Source organism: Amphibalanus amphitrite, unplaced genomic scaffold, assembly GCF_019059575.1.
Source record: "Amphibalanus amphitrite isolate SeventyFive unplaced genomic scaffold, NRLGWU_Aamphi_draft 001141F_arrow, whole genome shotgun sequence".
In the NCBI taxonomy this organism is placed as follows: Eukaryota; Metazoa; Arthropoda; class Thecostraca; order Balanomorpha; family Balanidae; genus Amphibalanus; species Amphibalanus amphitrite.
The window spans coordinates 4583-23901 of NW_024882635.1; the positions used below are offsets into that span (position 1 = coordinate 4583).

Genomic DNA, 19319 nt, shown 5'->3' on the forward strand with positions numbered 1-19319 from the left:
AGGGTTGAATGAAGTGCATCTGTGAGGAAGGCCTTGGCTTTTCCTTTTCCTGCCATATTTAGTTTTGCTCGGAATCGTCAAGTTGCATGAAAATATTCACATATTCAGACAAAAATATGTTTGTTTTCACCCATAACAGTACCATACGTAAACAGTAAAAATCATACGGCAGCGGTGGTTATTCAGTAGCGTCGTTAGTCGAGTGTGTGTTGAGTTATATGTGAGAGACGAGTGTCAAAAGCCGTCACCGATAGTCACCCCTCAGCGTCGCTAGTTACCTGGCCTAGGGTCGTACAGGTTGTCAATCAGGCGTCTTTCGTCGTTTTCTAGAAACAAAAACAATGCTACAGTCAGTCGTCGGAAGTCAGATAAAGTCTCCCGTGGTTACTTATCACACCGCATTCAATTATTGGAGTTCCTAGATCTATCGATGGCACAACAGACTATTGTCAACAGTTATAATGAACGTGCATCGGTCACGAAAAGTCAAAACGAGCCGGAGCGTCGGCATGAATGGCTTGGAGAGAATAAGCCAGTCACTATCCTTGATCATTAGATGGATAGCCAATGTTGAGACAAATTTGATACTACGCCAATTTAAACTTTTCGTCATATCTAAATGATACTAACCCATTTTTAGTAAAATGCTGTAATACACTGAACTACATTGCGATGAATACGATATGTTGTATCTCTGCCCTTCTCTATCGACGCCGCCCACCACACCAAATATTTACCCAAATAATCACCCCCACAGCCCTTTTCCGACCATTTCCTCCCTCCCACACACACCACACACCACCGCCGCCACAACACAATCACGGGGGGTCGGCGGCGGGCGACAACGATTATCCACGGGCACTGCAGCCCACTGGAGCCCGACCGGAGCCACTGGAGCCCACTGGAGCCCGACCGGAGCCACTGGAGCCCATTGGAGCCCGACTGGAGCTCAGTGGAGCTCAGTGGAGCCCGACGGACGCCGCTGAGAACCGCTGGCTAAGCGGCGGCGGCGGCGGCGGTGGCGGCGGTGGGAGCGGTCCGTGGTGCCGGCCGGAGAAAATGGCCGACAGGAGAGGAGAAGAGAGGAGAGAGAAAAGGAGTGAGGGGGAGGAGACGAGACGAGAGGAAAGGATATGAGAGGAGAGGAGAGGAGAGCAGATGAGAGGATAGGAGAATAGAGGAAAGCAGAGGGACATAGTAACAGTAGAATAGAGCAGGTAGCAGAAAAACGCAGCGCAGGTTTTGCGAAGTGGGAGCGGTTTTGTACATTTAAACACTAATAGCAGTACCCCACTTTTGGCAAGGAGTTTGGTACCAGCCCAGTACCTCCAAAGGCCACCTATGACATTGATAAATCGTATGTGCCCACTGCAAGCATTTGCAGGCGTTCCACTTACAAATGGCGAGCATATTTACGAAAGATGTTTTGGGGCCCACCTCTTGTCAATACGTGGTAGCAAGACTGATAGTCCAATGCTCCAAAGCACACATGTGAAAACAACTTCTCAAAAGCTTTGAATTCAGTTGAATAGCAAACATTTGAAAACGCGAATGGAGTATGTCCGTGGTTATCACTTTAAACAGATCGAAGCCCACGAAACATGACTGGTTAGACCGTTTGGATTTTGGCAAGTTCCTCGAAACTTGTGTTTTCTTTGCTGCTCAAAGAACATTTTTCCTTTCACATTGGCGTATAACTAGTTTACGTTTCTCCTTTCAAAAGGTAACTACCAGCCCAGACCGTTCCAACAGCATCATGTTTGCCTGATGGCGTTTCAGCTCCCCAAAGATAAGCGCTCATATTATTCAAGTTTTTCATGTTTCACCCTCACGGCAATCCCGTTTCCCAAGTATCCCCCCGTGCCGCCGTTTCCGTTTCCCGACTCACCGTCGTCGCGTTTCCTTTTGCCGATGTTGTTTCCGTTGGGGTCCTGCGCGCCGATGCCCAGGATGCCGTTGATGCTGTAGCTGGGTCGGATGTCCCTCAGGTCGTGCGCGGCCGGCGGCGCATGCGCAATGACCGAGGTCTGACCGATGGGTGAGGGCAGGCCGCCCGTGTGCCCGTGCTGCTGGTGGCTCTGGCCAGAGCCGCCGTGGCTCCCCCGCACCTTCTCCGCCGCCTTGTTCCGCACAATTCTACAGAACGGGAGGCAGAGGTCAGAATTCAGCATAAGAATGGGGAAAAATTGCATGCTAAGTGGTTGCTGCTATCTTATTCCAAAACATACATCACTTACTCGAATGCATGTAATTGGGCACGCTGCCAACAAAACAATTGTAATTATTTACTGAGGAACTAAGAAACCCAAAGCGTGTTCGAATTTTATAAAAATGTCTAGCGAAATATACATTTAAGACCATTGGTGAATCAAGCCAAACTGTCACAATGGCTGGAATAAAAATTAGAAAGGCCACCCATTTTCGTTCAGTTTCAGTTTTAGCTACCAGCCGGTGAATACGGCCCAGCCCGTATACTGCCGCTGCCATCAGCCGCTGTGGGCTCGGTCTCGGTAATCCGATTGGGAGGTATGCTGTGCCGCAGTGACTGCGTGTTCGGCGGCACAGTCTACCCCCGGAACTGGCAGGGGCGGCTCAGGGAGGGACGGAGCGGACGGACGGACAGAAGGAAAGCGGGCGGCGAGACGTTGGGGCGATTTAACGGTTGTGATATTTCTTTCCTCAATATGATATAGCATAAATAGCGCAAATGTGTCTTATGCAAGTAGCACTAACATGAAGGTGATAGTTATATTGTGATATAGTCGAACAAATACGAGACAAAGTAGCGCGATGCGGGAGAGTGGTTGGCATGATTAAGAAAATGTGAAACTTTGGCGCAATTTGAACCGAACATCTGTTATTCAATTCGTTTAAAGCGTGTCACCTAATTGGAAGATGATATGGGACAGCCGTCTGACTTTCCGGTCTCGATCCGTCGGCCCACCTAGGCCACTGACGCGGCACACCAGGCCAACAAAACTGCCGCAAACAGCTATCTGACCGGCCGGCGGGCGCCCACTCTGGCAAACTTCGCCACTCCAGCCGGCCGCTTCTATTCAGTGGCGCGCGAAACTCGCAAAGAAAAATGCCCGCCGGTCGCCTGTGGACCGTAGCGCGCCGACATTACCCTGATTGGCGCCACGCGCCGCACAAATGGCGGGTAAACATGGCGCCTGCTAACCCGTTCATTAGTGTAATTCGCCTCAAGCGGCGGAGAGTCTGCTGAAAGGAGCAGACCACCGTCAACATTGACTTAGCGGTCCGCGACAGAACATCGCACAACAGAACAGCGCTGCGGGGCGCTGCCAGCGACCGCCGCCGCGCGCCGCCGAAAATCAACAATTTGACTCACAACCTGAACGGGGTGTTTTAGCCGGGCGGCGGCGGCGCGGCGGCGACAAGGGTGCCGGGCCGCCCACTAATGGTACTTCTATCGGACGCGCGCGGAGCTCCCCGCTGGGATGTCGCGTAAAGTGAGCGGCGAGTAAATCGCTGAATTCAGATCAGCGAACATATGTGCCCGGCTCCCCCGGGGAGCGCGCGCGTCCGCCGGGACATGGCGCGACAGATGTGTGACTTTTGGCGCCAGCGCAGATTAATAGAGCCATTGAATGCGAATACACGGCTCCCCGTCGACAACACCATAACAGACGCGTCTTTTGGCGCGAATTATGATCAACTAATGAACAGCGCTGGACAGGGGCGCCTGGCGACAACATGCGCGTGAAAAATAAACCAAATTTCGAGTGCTCTTGCGTTAGAGCAGTAAACCAAATCATCCACACTTAACGTGCCGAAAATCTGGCGGCTCCCCGCGCGGCGCAGGCAGCGTTTAAAAGCCGAGCAGCTGTCGACACGTACGGTCTTATTAGATCAGTGCGCGGGCGCCTTTCATGTGCTGTTACTTTCAACTGGCTGAGCCCATTGGGGGGCGCCCGGCTCCCTCTCGATTCGATAAACGGACACATTCGACAAAGGCGAACGCAAGGCAGGCACTTTGCTGCTCAGACTCGCTGAATGCATTAAAATAGAGACAGGTTCACAGGCGAACATCTCTAACACTATACATGATGTTACATTTATTTTTACCCCTTTTAGAAGCTATTTTCCGCTCTCGGTCGGTCGCTTCTCTGGCCGAGCGGCGCCGCCGCGGTGTCCTGCAAACGAGTGACAACGCGCCGCCGGGGCCCTCATTTCTCTCAATTGGCTGTATTTGGTACTTGAAAGCCACTTAGGGGCCGCCGCGGCACCCAATAGAGACGCCGCCGGTGTATTTATTGCGGATTGGGCCGGCCGGCCGGGGGGAGGGGGGGGGGGGGGGAGGACGGACCGCAGCGGTCGGGGCCGGTCGGAAAAGTGGCCGCGACTGCCGAGTGAGCTACTGCCAGCTGAGTGCAGGGAGTGGAGGATGATGATCGGAGGAAAGGGGAGGCGAAACACTGGCTGGGGAAAGTTGAGTGGTGGTCGTGAAAGGCGCGGTATAAATAAATCGTTTGGATCATTTTGATCGGATGGATACATTTACAACACTTGAAAACATTGTCACAAAACATTGCAAGAAAAGAAAGCGAGCTCAATGGAAAAAGCAGACCACCGTTCGTTGAAAAGTATCCCACCCCCACAAAAAAGCAGAGCACCATGGTTAGTTATAGATAGCAGTTAACCCGCAAAGCCATAGCAGTTGGGAAGAACGATGTTAAACCACTAATGGCCCCGACCATGACTCATTGATTCGCATGCATAAAACAACCATTGATTGAATGATTATCAAACTGCATATTGTAGGTAGATAAGGGAGCCCCTGTAAGCGGCCAGTACCTGTTGATGCTGGACACACTCGGTACGTTGTCCTGGTTGCACACATTCTCAGCCAGCAGCCGGTCGCGGATCTCCCAGGCGAACATGGTCGGGTTCTCGCGCTTGTATTTGGCGATGGCGTCCACCACGTGCGGCGTCGCCACCTTGGGCTTGCTGCCCCCGATGACACCCGCCTTGAAGCTGCCCGTCTCATAAAACCTGCGCAGTTGGCCGTGACGGCAGCGGTTAGCGCGGGAGACCGACACCGGGTCATCAGCTGAGGTCAGTCCGTCGTCACAGAAATATACGACTCGAAAACTACGCCTGCGATTTTCCCACACAAGAGACGTAGTTTTGGAGACGTATGATTTTGTGAGTCGGGTCGGCGTCTCGGTCGGTTAGTCGGGTCAGTGCCGAAGGGTGCCGGAGGTCAGGGTCACCGTCACCAAGGGTAGAAGCTCCGTCACCGAGTAGTTGAGTTAGCGCAGGCGGCGGACGGCAGAAACATCTCCGCACGAGAAATAATCGGCGGTATTTGGCTGGCTTCACAGCAAACCTTGTTCCATTATTTTGGCATCCTTTTCGGAAACAAGAAATATAAAAAGTTTTCTTTTTCAAGGCGTTTATGATTTTCACTTTTAGGAAAGTTTTACTAATTATACTTGAAGCATCAGCCAAATATCGCCGTTGTTTCGCGTTGCAGGAGGCCTCTCCCTCCCCTCCTCTCCTCCACCGCAGTTGTCCTCCACCTCCTCCACCTCTCCTCCGTCCTCTCCGTCCTCCTCTTCTACCTGTTGATGCTGGAGACGCTTGGCGCGCCCTCCTGGTCACACACCCGCTCCGCCAGCAGCCGCTCGCGGATCTCCCAGGCGAAGATGGTCGGGTTGGCCCGCTTGTATTCGGCGATGGCCTGAATGACGGTGGGCGTGGCCACCTTGGGTTTTGATCCGCCGATCACCCCCGGCCGCACCGAGCCGGTGTCATAGAATCTGGTCGGGGTGGGTGATGGGTCAGAGGGGTGCACGGGGGAGGTGTGGGGTGCACGGCGAGGGGTGCAGGGGTGTGACAAAAGGGGTGTGGGTGGGGGAGTGCATGGGGTAATAAAAATGAGGGTTGGGGCAGTGCTACTGGGGTACATTACGATACAATGTAGCAAAGCTACAACACTACGCGGGGAGTGAATGCAATCTAAGAGAGATGCAAAGCTAGGGGTGGGCCAAAAGGGAGATATGGGTGGTGGTGGATGGTTTTGGTGCCGAGAGTGCTCTCGTCTCGTCTGTCCAGCGTTAGTCCAACATCAGTCTACCGTTAGTCCAACGTTAAATGACGGAGTCTCTGTCACATTTCACAAGCAACAAAAACAGTACATAAATAATTGTGAGCAAAACATCGCCCGCCAATTACTCATACAAGTCACAGCGGCTGAGCATAAGAACCCAAATCCGCACGGTTTCAAAGACAGGCAGCCTGTCTCGCGTCCCGATCATCAAAACACAGCGGTCCGGACACCACATCACAAACGCGCGCATCGGAACGAAATAACGAGCCAAACTGCACCGCACAAACAGCCCACAAACACCGCACAAACAGTCCCCTAATTCAGCGCCCAACGAACAAAGCTGGCAACTCGTTCAAGCTCTCCTCCTTCCCGGTTTTCTGGCGTCTAAATTCTCTCAAACCGTCTCCTCTCGGGGCACAAAAACAGCCTCTGAACGTGGCGCATAGGCGACGTTTGGCGCCGCTCCTGCGCCGCGGCGACACGGCTGAATGCGGCGAAATGTGGCGCGCGCCACTCTGGCCGTCCGCGCGTCACTGCAGAGACAGATCGCCCAGATAGTTACAGTGGAGCCCTGTCGTCGGCCCGGCCGCCGAATGATCTACGTGAGCAGACAATTGATGTGAAGTGTCCGGGAGTGTGCAGTAAATTACATGACGGGAAGTGAGAGCGAGAATAATTTTGAGTCACCGAAACACTAGATGCTAAAGCAGTTATTTTAAACTTGCAAGTAAATCCACTTTTCAAAAGAAAGCCCAGTGCATGCCTACAGTCGTAAGCAGCTCAATAACTTTGCGAAGAGACGAAGTCAGCACAAGGTGATAAAACAGAAAGATAAATACAAACTACCATCACTACACCACAGCCCATCAAAACGCGGCCCACCTCTGGGGCCCAGCGCTGTCGGCGCGCGGCACTTCAGACGCCCGGAGCCATCACTCGCTCGGCGTCACTTCATACTAATAACCCTTCACACGTGCCGGGGGCCCAACAACGGCCCCCTGTGCGGGCAGCCACTTCAAACGGCGCCGGCCGCCACTCGGCCGCTGATTCAGCCGCGGAGGGTATTATTAGAACCACTGCTCAGCGGCGAGACCGACACGACTGACTCGGCAGAGACTCGATGCGAATGGTCGACGGAGCCGCTTAGAAGATGGAGAAGACAAAAGGAAACGTGGGTCGAGACTCGCTTCAGGCACATGCAGGATTAGCCAGCAAATTGTCACGAGCCTTTCAGCAAATTGCTGAACTCACGGCATCCTGCAAGGACCAAGGCGTTCATAAAAGATCACATAATTCGCAGAAAGGAAAGCAACATGATCAAATGATTGTTCAACGACATCTATTGATGCAAACCTTTGTCAACGACATATTCAATCACTCAGCTCTCTTCACATCAAAGCGAAACATTACCACACGGCCACCCCGCGGCTTGCTTCACCCACAGGTCACCACGGCAGGGCGCCGCGGTACGGGCGTCTCGCCGCGGCCGCGTCAGGAATGTGTCGGGGGTGGGTCCGGAACGCGGCGCCACAGCGCCGCCCTGTGGTGGCTGCTAATATCGCGTGTCTCCCGGATGGAGGGAGGGACGTTCGGCCGGCGCACGAGACAGCGTGGCATTCGCGCGCCGCGCCGTCTAAAAGAAACATTGTGCCCGGGAAAGAGGAGCCGTTTGGCAGAACGTGGGGGCGACAGCGCCGGGGCCTTTGAAGTTGACGACGGCGCGGAGACGGGAGGTTGACAAGTCGATTCGCCACGAGGGAGTAAAACGCAGACGCAATACGACGGCTTTGGTCGCGTTCTCGACGACCCACCATGAAAAGTGAAGCAAATTTAGAAGAATTCACCAAAGAGGACTTGGAGTCAGCGCACGGCAGATCTTTCCCAAAATAATAAAAAACAGAAAAACTAGAAGTTCTTAAAATAGCAGAGCCATGCCTAATTCAAACCACTTGCAGCGACTTACAAACGACATTAAACCATAACAATTTCCCGAGAAAAACAAGTGGACGATTCTCCAGCTGTACCATTTTGTCTCACAACAATTCACATCATACCGCCGGGCCGAAGAGGGAACAGAACACACAAACAATCCCCGGCGCAGCAGATTCCGGAACGCGCCGCACCGCCGCCGTTTTCTGCATTTCCTGCGCGGGCGGCGGGCGCGCGTGCGGCGCCTTTTTGGCGACGGGCCTTATGACAGATCGCCTCCGCTCAGTCGAACCATTGTCGACGTCGACACTGACAGGAAATGGCCTCCGAATGAGCACCGGAGCCAAATTAATTATCCCGACGGATCAACGACGCCATTGTGGGGGTGAAAAATGTCTTCATCCTCTCGCGGCGGCTGGTCGCGGCGGCTCGGTCGCGAGGCCTCGCGCGGTCCGCGGCGGCAGGAGCTCCTCAGAGGCGGTGATTATCTCAGGGTAAGAGTGTGAGAAGTGATTATCCTTGGGGTAAGAGTGTGAAGTGAGGTGCACCGCTGGCTCTGAGCTCGGACAGTGAGCGTGGAGGCGGACCAGTGACTCTGTCACGGAGCGGTGACAAATTGTCACCAGACGGACTCAGAGCCGTGGGCAGACGGTGACGGCTGCAGAGGAGCAGCAAAAACGGGACATCGGAACGCCACTGAACGAGCCGCCATACGAACCGGTCGGCGGCTCATGGACGACTCCATTTGTGGAACGAGACATTTCAGGAAAACCCTTGACATCAGACAGGATAAACTCCATCGTGAAGTGATGTTCCAAGCTCGAACTAAATCACATCCCAATAAATCAAACATTTGCAAAACAGATTTCTTTTCAGACTAAACTCTCGGCCATCAAGACTATCAAAGACCAGAGACACCGAATCAATTACCATTTCTGTTCCATCCACTAGACCACCGCGTTTATCCTCTTCTCTTTCCCCTCCTTCCTCTAGTAATGCCACCACAGGCAGCCGTACGCACCAGGCGCGGCCGTTTTATCAAATTAACGCACACGCCCCAGTGTCTGTGTACTGTCCAATGTGTCAACGACACTCCCTGTGTCAGCGGCGGCACTTTCTGGTGGCGGAGGCGACACTATGATGGCACGTGCGTTACCAGAGGATTACGCTTGTTATCCGCCACAACACGCGTTTGGTGGCGGATTGTGGGTCTGAGTGTTTGTACGAGGGAGTGGGGCGGGATTTGGGCCCGAGTGTTTGTATGGGAGAGTATGGCGGTGGGTACAGGGGGCGCCAGCCCTGGATCAGATAAACCGAGGGGAGATACAAGTGGTGCTTGTGAGTGAGCTCACAAGGGAGGGGAGCGGTCAATGAATCAACGATTGGAAAACAGTTAGGGATAGGCGTATACCTACTCTGCATTGCTACGGAAGCGTCATGAATTGAGGTGCAAACAAGTGAACAAGGCAAAAGCTATCAAGAGACATCGTACCACGCATGGCAAGACACCAGCTAATCCAAATAAAATGATGGGATAAGTCATCCGCTAGTCATTACAACCTGTATGCAAATATCAGCAGCAGCCCTTGCCAGCCCTCCCCTAAAACACCTACCACTAACTCCACTGATTACACCATTAAGCCGTCTTATTTTACCCCCTCTCTCCCCTATCTCACTCTCTTTGGGAGCGTGCGCTGCGCCGCCGCAGCGAATCGCGATTATGGAGAGCGGCGCGCCACCGGGCCGGCGGCGGCGCGCGCTTTTTTACCGCCGGCGCGCGGCACGTGCAGCGCGCGGGGTGGTGATGTGCCCGGTAATGCGGCGCGGGCGCCAGTTTCCGGCGCGAGCGGGTCGAGTTGTGGCGGCAGTTCCGCCGCCGCCGCCGGGTGGTCGGTGACAATTTGTGACGCACGCTGGCTAATTTGTGGCGCAGAGCGGCGGCAGCGGCAGAGGACCGCTCGTTTCGATCGAGAGCGATGTTTGATACGCACGCCGGGAAAAGAATCCATCGACGAATTTCGAAGATAACTGCGAAGTCTGTTCGTGATTTGGAAGACCGGCTGTGCTCCCAAGGTTTTGCACTCAAAGGATAAAATGCAAGTTTTAAATCAGCTGCATTTGCTGGCGCTGTTTCCTTGTTTTAGCTGATCTTCTCTTTTCTGACAAATTTAGAAACACTTGCATCTCAAATCCCATCCAATTTTCTCCGCCAACCTCTCGAAAGTCACCATCAAATACGGCGGAAAATCAGACCACTCTCTCCACATTCACCGAGCAGGACCCACAACAAACACCCCGTCTCACCACCAGCACACCATCACCAGCCGCCTCTGGACCGGCTGTGTCGGCCGCCGGGGCACCGGAGCGTTCAGGGGTGTAACGACATCATACGGACCCCGGCCGGCGGCGGCGCGGCCGTGTTAACAGCGTCACCGCGCGCCAGATTAGCCCGGGGACAGACGGCGCGCGGCGCGCCGGTGATTTCACGGCGCTCCCGCGGCCCGCCGAGGAGGATTAGCGCGCCAAAATCGCCGCGGAATGACGGCCGAGACCGCCGGCACCGGCCAGAAATGATCCAGATATGACTCGGTGATGAGGAGATGAGACTTCGGAGACGGAGAAATATCGCGAAATACCGGTGACAGTTTCTTTGTCATGGTTTATGGGATGTCGTTTGTTTGGAGAAATTAATTCTGGGGCTGGTCTGAAACTGAAGAGTCCGCAGAATTAGCTATTTCTGAGCTATCAATCCATGGAACCGGAACTTTCAGCGCATAAAACAATAATTACTTTTATACAAAGCCTAGGATCCTCACAAAAAGACCAGCCTTAGATTTTATGCTTGGACCAATGTTTCTCAGTGACTGCTAGCAATCTCAAACCAGCTGACCACCCACAATTTATCCCTAAAAAATCACAGATCGACTTTCCATCGACTTCTGTAGATCCCCAGCGAACCCTCGCTGACATCTCTCTCTCTCTCTCGGTGTGTGGATTTTCTCCAGCGGGGCGCATCCGGAGCATCGCACGCGGCGCCGGAAGTCGCCACATCCGGTCTCCGATGGAGCGGCAATATTGATCGGCCATCGTCCGCCGGGGGTCCGGCCGACCTCTCTTCGTCTTCCAGCGGAGAGAGATACAGCCGAGACGGAAAGACAGATAGACGGGAATGGAGGCGGGGGTTTGTGGAAAGACGAAACAGGAATGAAGGCATGAAGACCAAACATGACTGAAAAGACTGAAGCGAGAAGGATAGGTAGATGGGCAATTATATGATCAATTGCAGCTGGAGAGCCCTGAACAGACGGGAGCTACAGTCTGTAGCTCAGTCTGTACAGTGTATAGTCACCACTCAATTCTTCATGAAAACGACGAAGCCATGAATAGCGTTGAAACCAGCGTAGAGTTTGAGGTTGACTGAGGAAGACACCATTGAAGTACATGCACATCCAAAATCTTTGCCCCCCTGCCGCGGCAGCCTGTGTTCCCCCTGCCGCGGCAGCCCCGGGCTGCGGCAGCTCTGCGGGCTCTGGTCCGGCGGGGACCGGGGAGCAGCGATCGACCGGCCCGACAACGTGACCTGGGTGCTGCGGTTGGACGCCTGAGCGCCTCAGACCGGTCCGGAGGACGGCCCCCTTCTTTGCCAACTGTCTCTAGCCGGAGCGACACGGGCTCGGCTTTCGAAATCGCCGCCTTGGAGAACTGGGTCCATCTTATTTTAAATCAACGTAACAATACACGTAGATGTAAAATGGGAAAGAGTTGCGAAACGCTTTCTATTCTATTGTTGATACTTGAAAGAACCTTGTCCAGATAAAATGTGAAAAATATTGTAAGGTTGTCTCGTTGAATAAGGAATTGTTTTCCGAAAATAAAACCAAGTAATCCACGGGATCGTGAACCTCACTTTCAACCCACGAAGATCCCGGACGATAACTCGACGTCACCGGGTTTATATCACCGTCAGCAGCCTGACAGTCGTCTCAAATGTCACCGGGTGACCCGGTGTCAGCCTGAGACGTCAGACGGTGACACGGGGTCGTGTCGGCCGATAAATGACACGCTCTGCCGCCGCGGGGGTGGCTGACACTGTGGCGCGGGTAAGTGTCAGATGGTGGCACATGTTTCCAGTGTGACGTTAGACGTGTTTGAGGCTTGTGATAGTGCAGCTGAGTTGAGCAATATGCTCATGAAAATAATATTATCTGGATATACCGTATTCCACTTCCAGCTATGATGGAAATTGTCCTCGAAGTCCACTGACATTTGCATTCGGAAAAATGAACAGATTTGTTCAGATCAGAGTTGAATAAGACAACAAAATACTTGAGTATACTTGAGTAAGAGTTGCCAGACAACGATTGACGCACAAAACAGCATTAACACCCCACATTACGGGAACACAAGTTATTTGTTTCACACTCCACACCAAACCAACAACATTCAGCACATAAAACAGATCAAGAAGAGCATTACAAAGTGAAACACATCAACACGTTTTCAGAACGCATTATTTAGACCAAAGGCTGCACAATTCTCCAGCCACATCAGTACACAAATCCCTTGAAGCAAACAGACGACAAAGTGCCATCAGATTCACCGAACACACCAAAACAAATAATCAAAATCATCATCATCCACCACCGACAGCTGAGGCTAGTTCAGCACCCGTTTGGTTCCTCAGGCGCCATTCCACCAGCCTTCCCCGTCCCCCAGCCACCCTGAGCCGCCCTCAGCAGGCGCTGCTAACCCACCTGCTGAGGATCTTGCTGACGCAGCCGTGGCTGACGCGCAGCTGGCGGCTGATGTCGCACGGGCGCACGCCGTTGTGCGCCAGCTCGACGATCTTGTGGCGGACCATGTCGGGCAGCGGCCGGCCGTTGACGAACACACCACCCAGCTGGTTCACACCGCCGTGACCTGAGGTCAGCCAGGCGGCCGGAGGTCAGAGACGGCCGGAGGTCAGCCAGACGGGCGGAGGTCAGACGGGGAGGGGTCGGAGGAACCTGAGGTCAAACAAACAGATGCTAGAGGCAACATCTCGGAGTCAGAGTGAGAAACAGGCCAGGTCGGAAAAGAATATCAAATGTTGAAAATGTAAAAGCTGAGGAATATGATTTGAGGCTGCATTTGAAGTGGAACCCAGACCGTTTTTCCATCGTTTTCTCACTGTTTAACCTTTTGCTTCTTAACTGGACTTTTATTTTTGCCACTCGAGCCATTCTACCAAATCTAAGGTCATTGATTCCGGCAGTATATTCAATGTAATACGGTTCGGCCGGGCGGTCTCTGATAATCTAACCACGCCTGTCGACCGCCAACCACACACAGTGCACGGCTCATCGCTCCGGGCCGGTCATCATCCTCCCGTCCTCTCTCCTTCTCCTCCCCTCTGCCCGCCGGTCCACTCAGCCATTCTCCGTCAGAGGAGACGCATATTCTCCGTGGCAGATGTGATAGACGGCAGACCCCGTCAGCGGTAGCCAGAAAGGGGAGGAATACAGACCGAGAAACGCACCAGATACAGATTCCAGGAATAGCCGCGCGTGGATATGGGTGTGTTGATGCTCTATTGTGAGAAAGCAAGCTAGCAATTGCTTTTCTACGTTTTGCAGGCCAGCTGACTTGCAAAATCAGATTCACAATCACGTAGACCGATCTGTTTCATGCGACCTAGCTACTCATATGTCACGTCAGATTTCCCATATGACATACGGCATATTTTCCATATGAATATCGCCGTCATTACCGATTCCCCGTGATTATTACACCGATCATTGCATATTATGCAGGCGACAGGAGCGATCTCTATCACAGCCTGCACCAATCAATCTCGTGCAGTCGCGCATTGGAGATCCTCCACCGAATATATCCGTAATCTCCATGCTAACGACTCGTTAAAAACTCCCATCGATGATTAATACATGCCGGCTGCGACTCTGCGCCACTGGCAATGTATCACTGGGGCGGGCGGTCGCTCTCAAAGGTAGCCAGAAAGGGGAGGAATACAGACCGAGAAACGCACCAGATACAGATTCCAGGAATAGCCGCGCGTGGATATGGGTGTGTTGATACTCTATTGTGAGAAAGCAAGCTAGCAATTGCTTTTCTACGTTTTGCAGGCCAGCTGACTTGCAAAATCAGATTCACAATCACGTAGACCGATCTGTTTCATGCGACCTAGCTACTCATATGTCACGTCAGATTTCCCATATGACATACGGCATATTTTCCATATGAATATCGCCGTCATTACCGATTCCCCGTGATTATTACACCGATCATTGCATATTATGCAGGCGACAGGAGCGATCTCTATCACAGCCTGCACCAATCAATCTCGTGCAGTCGCGCATTGGAGATCCTCCACCGAATATATCCGTAATCTCCATGCTAACGACTCGTTAAAAACTCCCATCGATGATTAATACATGCCGGCTGCGACTCTGCGCCACTGGCAATGTATCACTGGGGCGGGCGGTCGCTCTCAAAGCCTCTGTCGCTGCCCGCGTGGCCCGGCTCTTCACCGCGGGCCGAACCCACGAGGACTCACTGTTATGAGCCAGGTAGTGCACCCAGCCGGCCGTGTTATTCAGACTGTATTCACAAGAGCAGCGGCACAATACCGAACCAGCACCTGCGTGCCTTTTCACAGCCAGCGCTGGTAGATCGCTGTAAATTGTGCTGTGCGCGCGCCGCGACATAGACCCAGTGTGGGGGAGCACAGGGATGTGTTCAGAGGGTCACTAAGCTGCACCTCGTGGCCCATAGGGGGATGATGGATGAATGAACTACAGCATTTACCGTTCTGCGGTTTTCTGCGGACACTGTCCACTGAGAGTTCATAGAAAACCGCGTGAAACACAAAACAGCTTGAAAATGCAGCTGGCAAGAGACACACGCGTCGAGCATTTGTAAAGGGGATACACCATACTGACATGTGTGATCCGGATAATCCATCGCAGTTCCGTATGATCACACCTTTTAAGGTTGACATTTTTTCGTCTTACCATGACAGTTGAAAGCTTCAAAGATCCATGAATGTGTCTGCATTTTTGTCTGCACAGACTTCGCGTTAAATTCTTCGCAATTTTCACTAAAATAGCAGCCGTCAGGAACGCACGCGCAGTGCAAACACTCAACTCACACGCATACCCACACGCCAGGACATTCGCTCGCTAACTGGCCAGTCTCCTGATAAAACAAGGGGTCACCCAGCCAGTGGCCCCCGGTCACCCCTCCCCTCACTCTCCCTCCCTCTTCCCCTCTGCCCTGCGGGAGGTAGCGGCCACTTCAACCGGCTTTGTGGGGTTTATTCAGTGGCGGTATCACTATTCTGGGGAGGGGAGGGGGACCATGGGGCCGGGCCGGGGACGGACCGGGGACGGATCGGGGAGGGTCGGAGGGTCCGCGACTCCCCTGACACCCCAGGACGGCAGGACCGGAGCCGATTGTCCCGGAAAATACCTCTGTTCGGCACGCGCAGACGTCCACCAAACTCCGGCGGCTCACCTGGCGTACACCTTTTGCCCTCCCGAGAGACCCACGTGCAGTTTGACAGTGTCTTTCAGCCTGACGGAGGTGAGAGGTGCACAAAGGTGTATGACCGTCCCAAGGGTCCTCAATGGAGCGGGAATGGGAAGTAATGAAGTCGGGAGAATGGTAGAGATCGCATACCGGGGACAGGGGGAGGGGTTGGGGGGGGGGGGGGGAGGGGGAGGGGACAGCCTCCTCTGGCCGCCAGTTGGGTGCGGTATGGGCTACACAACCAGGCACCAGCGGAACTAAAGAGACTCAAAATGACGGTCACGTTGAGTATTTGTTTTGAAATGAGAATCCTAAACCATACGACACTATTTTTTTAAATATGTTTGGCTGCATTTTCATTTCATTGAATTTGAAACAGATCCAAACAAAGCAACAAAAATAATATAAATTTGCCCCAAACGAATCCTCGCTGTCGCTAGTTAATCCAAGAAATCACACAGTGATATTCCGGAAACGTTCATGGTAGTCTCAGGGCAGGCAGGGTCAGGTCGGAGGCGGGGAGGGGGGGGGGGGTTGCGTGACAGCGCTCCCTGACATGGGACCCGTCCATGACTCCCCATCTGTCCTGTACTAGTGACACCGCCGACCCGCCCTCAGTTTCCGGGGTGGAACGCCTGTCAAAACGTCAGTCCGATAGGCGCCTGGCTGAAATATCTATCGCCGAGATCGGGAATCCACGTGAGCTAACGCACGGACTTGGCTTCAATCACGCTGCGTTCGGAAATGACAAGGCAATGAACCGGCGTGGGATTGGTCCGAGAGTTATTGCTGACATTTTGACAATATCGCCATGTCAGTTATTACCTACGCTCCTTTTAAACCAACAAATTTCTCATGGCAGTTAAATATGAAGATAGATGAATACTGTCCATTTCTTTTCCTTCTTTTGTTTTGAGTTCAGGTTTGGAAACAAATTTACACGACCAGATGTTCCGTTATATGTAAATAATTTACAAATGAGCTCTAAAAGAAGTTTATCTTTGCTTGAAATCCTACCTCCCTAAATGCGGCTCACAAAGCTTACACTTGTCGACAGCCGCCCAACAAAAGGCGCGTTCGGTAAATCCCATAACAAAACACAACTGTATCGCCTCTACCATCAACACAACCACGAGCCAGTCCCCCAAATCTCCCTCTGGCTAGAACAGGTGTCTCCGCGCCCGGGGGAGACATATCTCCGCCATCTCCCATCTCTTCCACCCATCTCCGAACCTCACATATTCACTTGTGCCGAGTGATCAGTGCCGATATCTGGCAGCCTGACCCGGCCGTCTGGCAACTGGAGCCGGCGCCGGCCCCGCGGGAGAGCAGTGTTGAAAGGTGGATAGTGAAGCCGACTGGTTAGTGGTGCGATGGTACTGGTGATTAGAGGAGGGCACGCTTCGAGCTGTTAGTGGGAGGAGTGGTGACTGAGAGAGGATGTCACCCGACATCACGTCATCGAGCGTGATGTTGGACCGTCCGGAGGTAATAGAAATGAGGCATTTGTACCACAATGTGGCAATAAATTTGAGCTTGACAACAATCACTTCAGTGTCCTTTCATTCGCCACTACCTACAAACACAAGTTATAAATAAATAAATAGGTATACCTATCGTCAAAACAATGATTAATGCTTCAATCGTTTTATGCAATTCCAATTTTATGGGAGCTCAGTAGTGCGCTAGGCTAATATGCTGATGCAAATGCTGTCTAATTACAAAAAAGGTAGGGAGGAGCAAAAGGAGACTTGTCTATTATGGACATGGGTGATTATAATTTAGCCAGCTCATCTCATGGTTCAAAATGATTCAGTGCTCATTCCAATCATTCTACCCCCACCAGCCGTTCCACCGGTCTCCGCCGTCCCATCCCATCGACATCGACGACCCGGCCTCGTCGGCTCCGACCATGTCGGGGAAGTCGGCCGGACTCTCCGGCAGCGGAGGTGCCCCCGGCAGAGAGGCCAGTGCTCCAATCGCTACCATTTCAGCGACGGATGAAATGGCAAGAGCCGATGGGGAGACCGAATGGATGCGCCGTTGGGAAGGATATGAATGTCGAGGAAGAAATATCCGCACACTTTTAGAGATAGAAAAATTAGATCAATGAATACAAATATAACTTACAAAATAAGAACTGAAAATTCTGAGAGGTACAAGGTCAAAATGGTTTATGTTTCGACAACACATTTCAAAAGGCGTTTATGAAGCAAAGCCTCGCCTCGATTTCGGTACTTACGAAAATAAAATCCATTACACTGAATCAGTTTGCCAGTACCTTCAAGGTAATTTATGCCGCATTTCATTTAGTCACGCCGCTTTATTTTAGAGCTAATAAGTCAGGCCAGGGTCTGCAGGCACCTGGGCGTAACGAATCTCAGTGCACTTCCAGTGAAGCATGGGCCCGTTTTGCACGTCTGGCAGTGATGCCGTTATAACCCATTAGGTATGTTACAGACGTCATCTGGATTTCACGCAACAGCACTCCAGTGTTTCGCTGTAAAATTGTGAAGAAAAAGTTCGTAAATCTTAAATCCTGTGTGTTCCAAAAACTGGAACACAATAATATAAAATGAACGGTTCAACGGCAGCTAAAATCTCAGCACAATTAAATCTCCAAGAAAACAACTCGAAAGACCCGCTGTAGGTATCACCGATTTCATCAAGTCGTCATCAGCAGTGTATCAGATACCTTACAGCGCCTCGTGTGATACCATCAGCACCGCCTCTCTCTCCGGAGATGCGCTAGCGTCGGCTCCGATGTACAAACGTCGGTTCCGATGTGATCGGACCTCGCGTGCAGCCGAGCGTGAACGGAACGGGCGGTGAAGGGACGGACCGGGTCCTGGCTGCATACAGGGTGTCCCATAAGTTCGTTCTCACCTTTTATTTGCATGTAAAACATAGTACATTGCGTTTTGATATGTTTATAACCCATCAATGTGCTCCCCATTTCATAGGCAAACACGTGATGACATGCTGCGACATGCCAACCGGCATGTTTGGCAGCATAGCAGGCTTGAAGTTAGCCCAGACTGACTTGGCATGCGCCGTGAGCTCCTCAATGCTGGAACACCGCTTCGCTTCGACGAGCCTCGATTTCAATATTCCCAACACATTTTTATGAAATTTGGATCCGATGAGTTGCCTGGGATGTGATCTTGCCACACACGCCTATCACAGTCTCCTGGCACTGCTTTTATGCTTTGCCTGACCTCTGCACTGATGCACTGTCTTGCTTGAAGATGGGCCTACGACCTCCCGGATGCCATTTTCTTCTAAAAAAATGTGGTCATACTTGCGGTTCGAGTTAAGCTAGAAAGCTGAAACTCCTCCTAGATCTTCTTGGAGAAGCATTCTGCGTCCCAAGACTGTTTCTGGAGCATCAATCGCAACGTGATCAGTGTCTGGACGCATATCACTCCACATTACCGTGACCCTGGCCTTATGCATAGGAATAAAGCTGGATGACACAAAGGCCTTTTCCGTCGCCCATATGGGACCGTTTTGGGGTTTGGACGGGTGTTTTATCTCGAGCACGGACTAGGTAGTCCAGATGACCACATTGATGTTATCGGCCCTCCAGTTTTTTTAGCCTCAGGCATAACGAAACACATGTTTGGCCATTTTAAGACGTTTTTGACTGTTTTGAGCCCTCCAGTAAGTAGAGCTTAAGTGACCTTGAGTTAGGTACCCCGAAATGATACTCTTAGACAGCTGGTAATGCATCCTGAAAAGCCTGTTTACCAACTGTCTAACGCTAAGACCTTTTTGACGGCCATTT

The 19319-nt window shown here is 52.3% G+C and overlaps 1 protein-coding gene across 1 annotated transcript in view; it reads right to left on the reverse strand.

Annotated features, from left to right (window-relative positions):
* Positions 1-270: 270 nt before the first annotated feature.
* LOC122370525 (protein gooseberry-neuro-like) overlaps positions 271-19319 on the reverse strand; it is a 109808-nt gene continuing 90759 nt past the window's right edge. The window contains exons 4-8 of the mRNA XM_043346188.1: positions 12760-12925; positions 5589-5786; positions 4819-5016; positions 1889-2136; positions 271-326 (exon numbers count right to left, since the gene is read on the reverse strand). Of these exons, the coding sequence (XP_043202123.1) occupies positions 271-326; positions 1889-2136; positions 4819-5016; positions 5589-5786; positions 12760-12925 (866 nt within the window). The remainder of the gene's footprint in view (positions 327-1888; positions 2137-4818; positions 5017-5588; positions 5787-12759; positions 12926-19319) is intronic.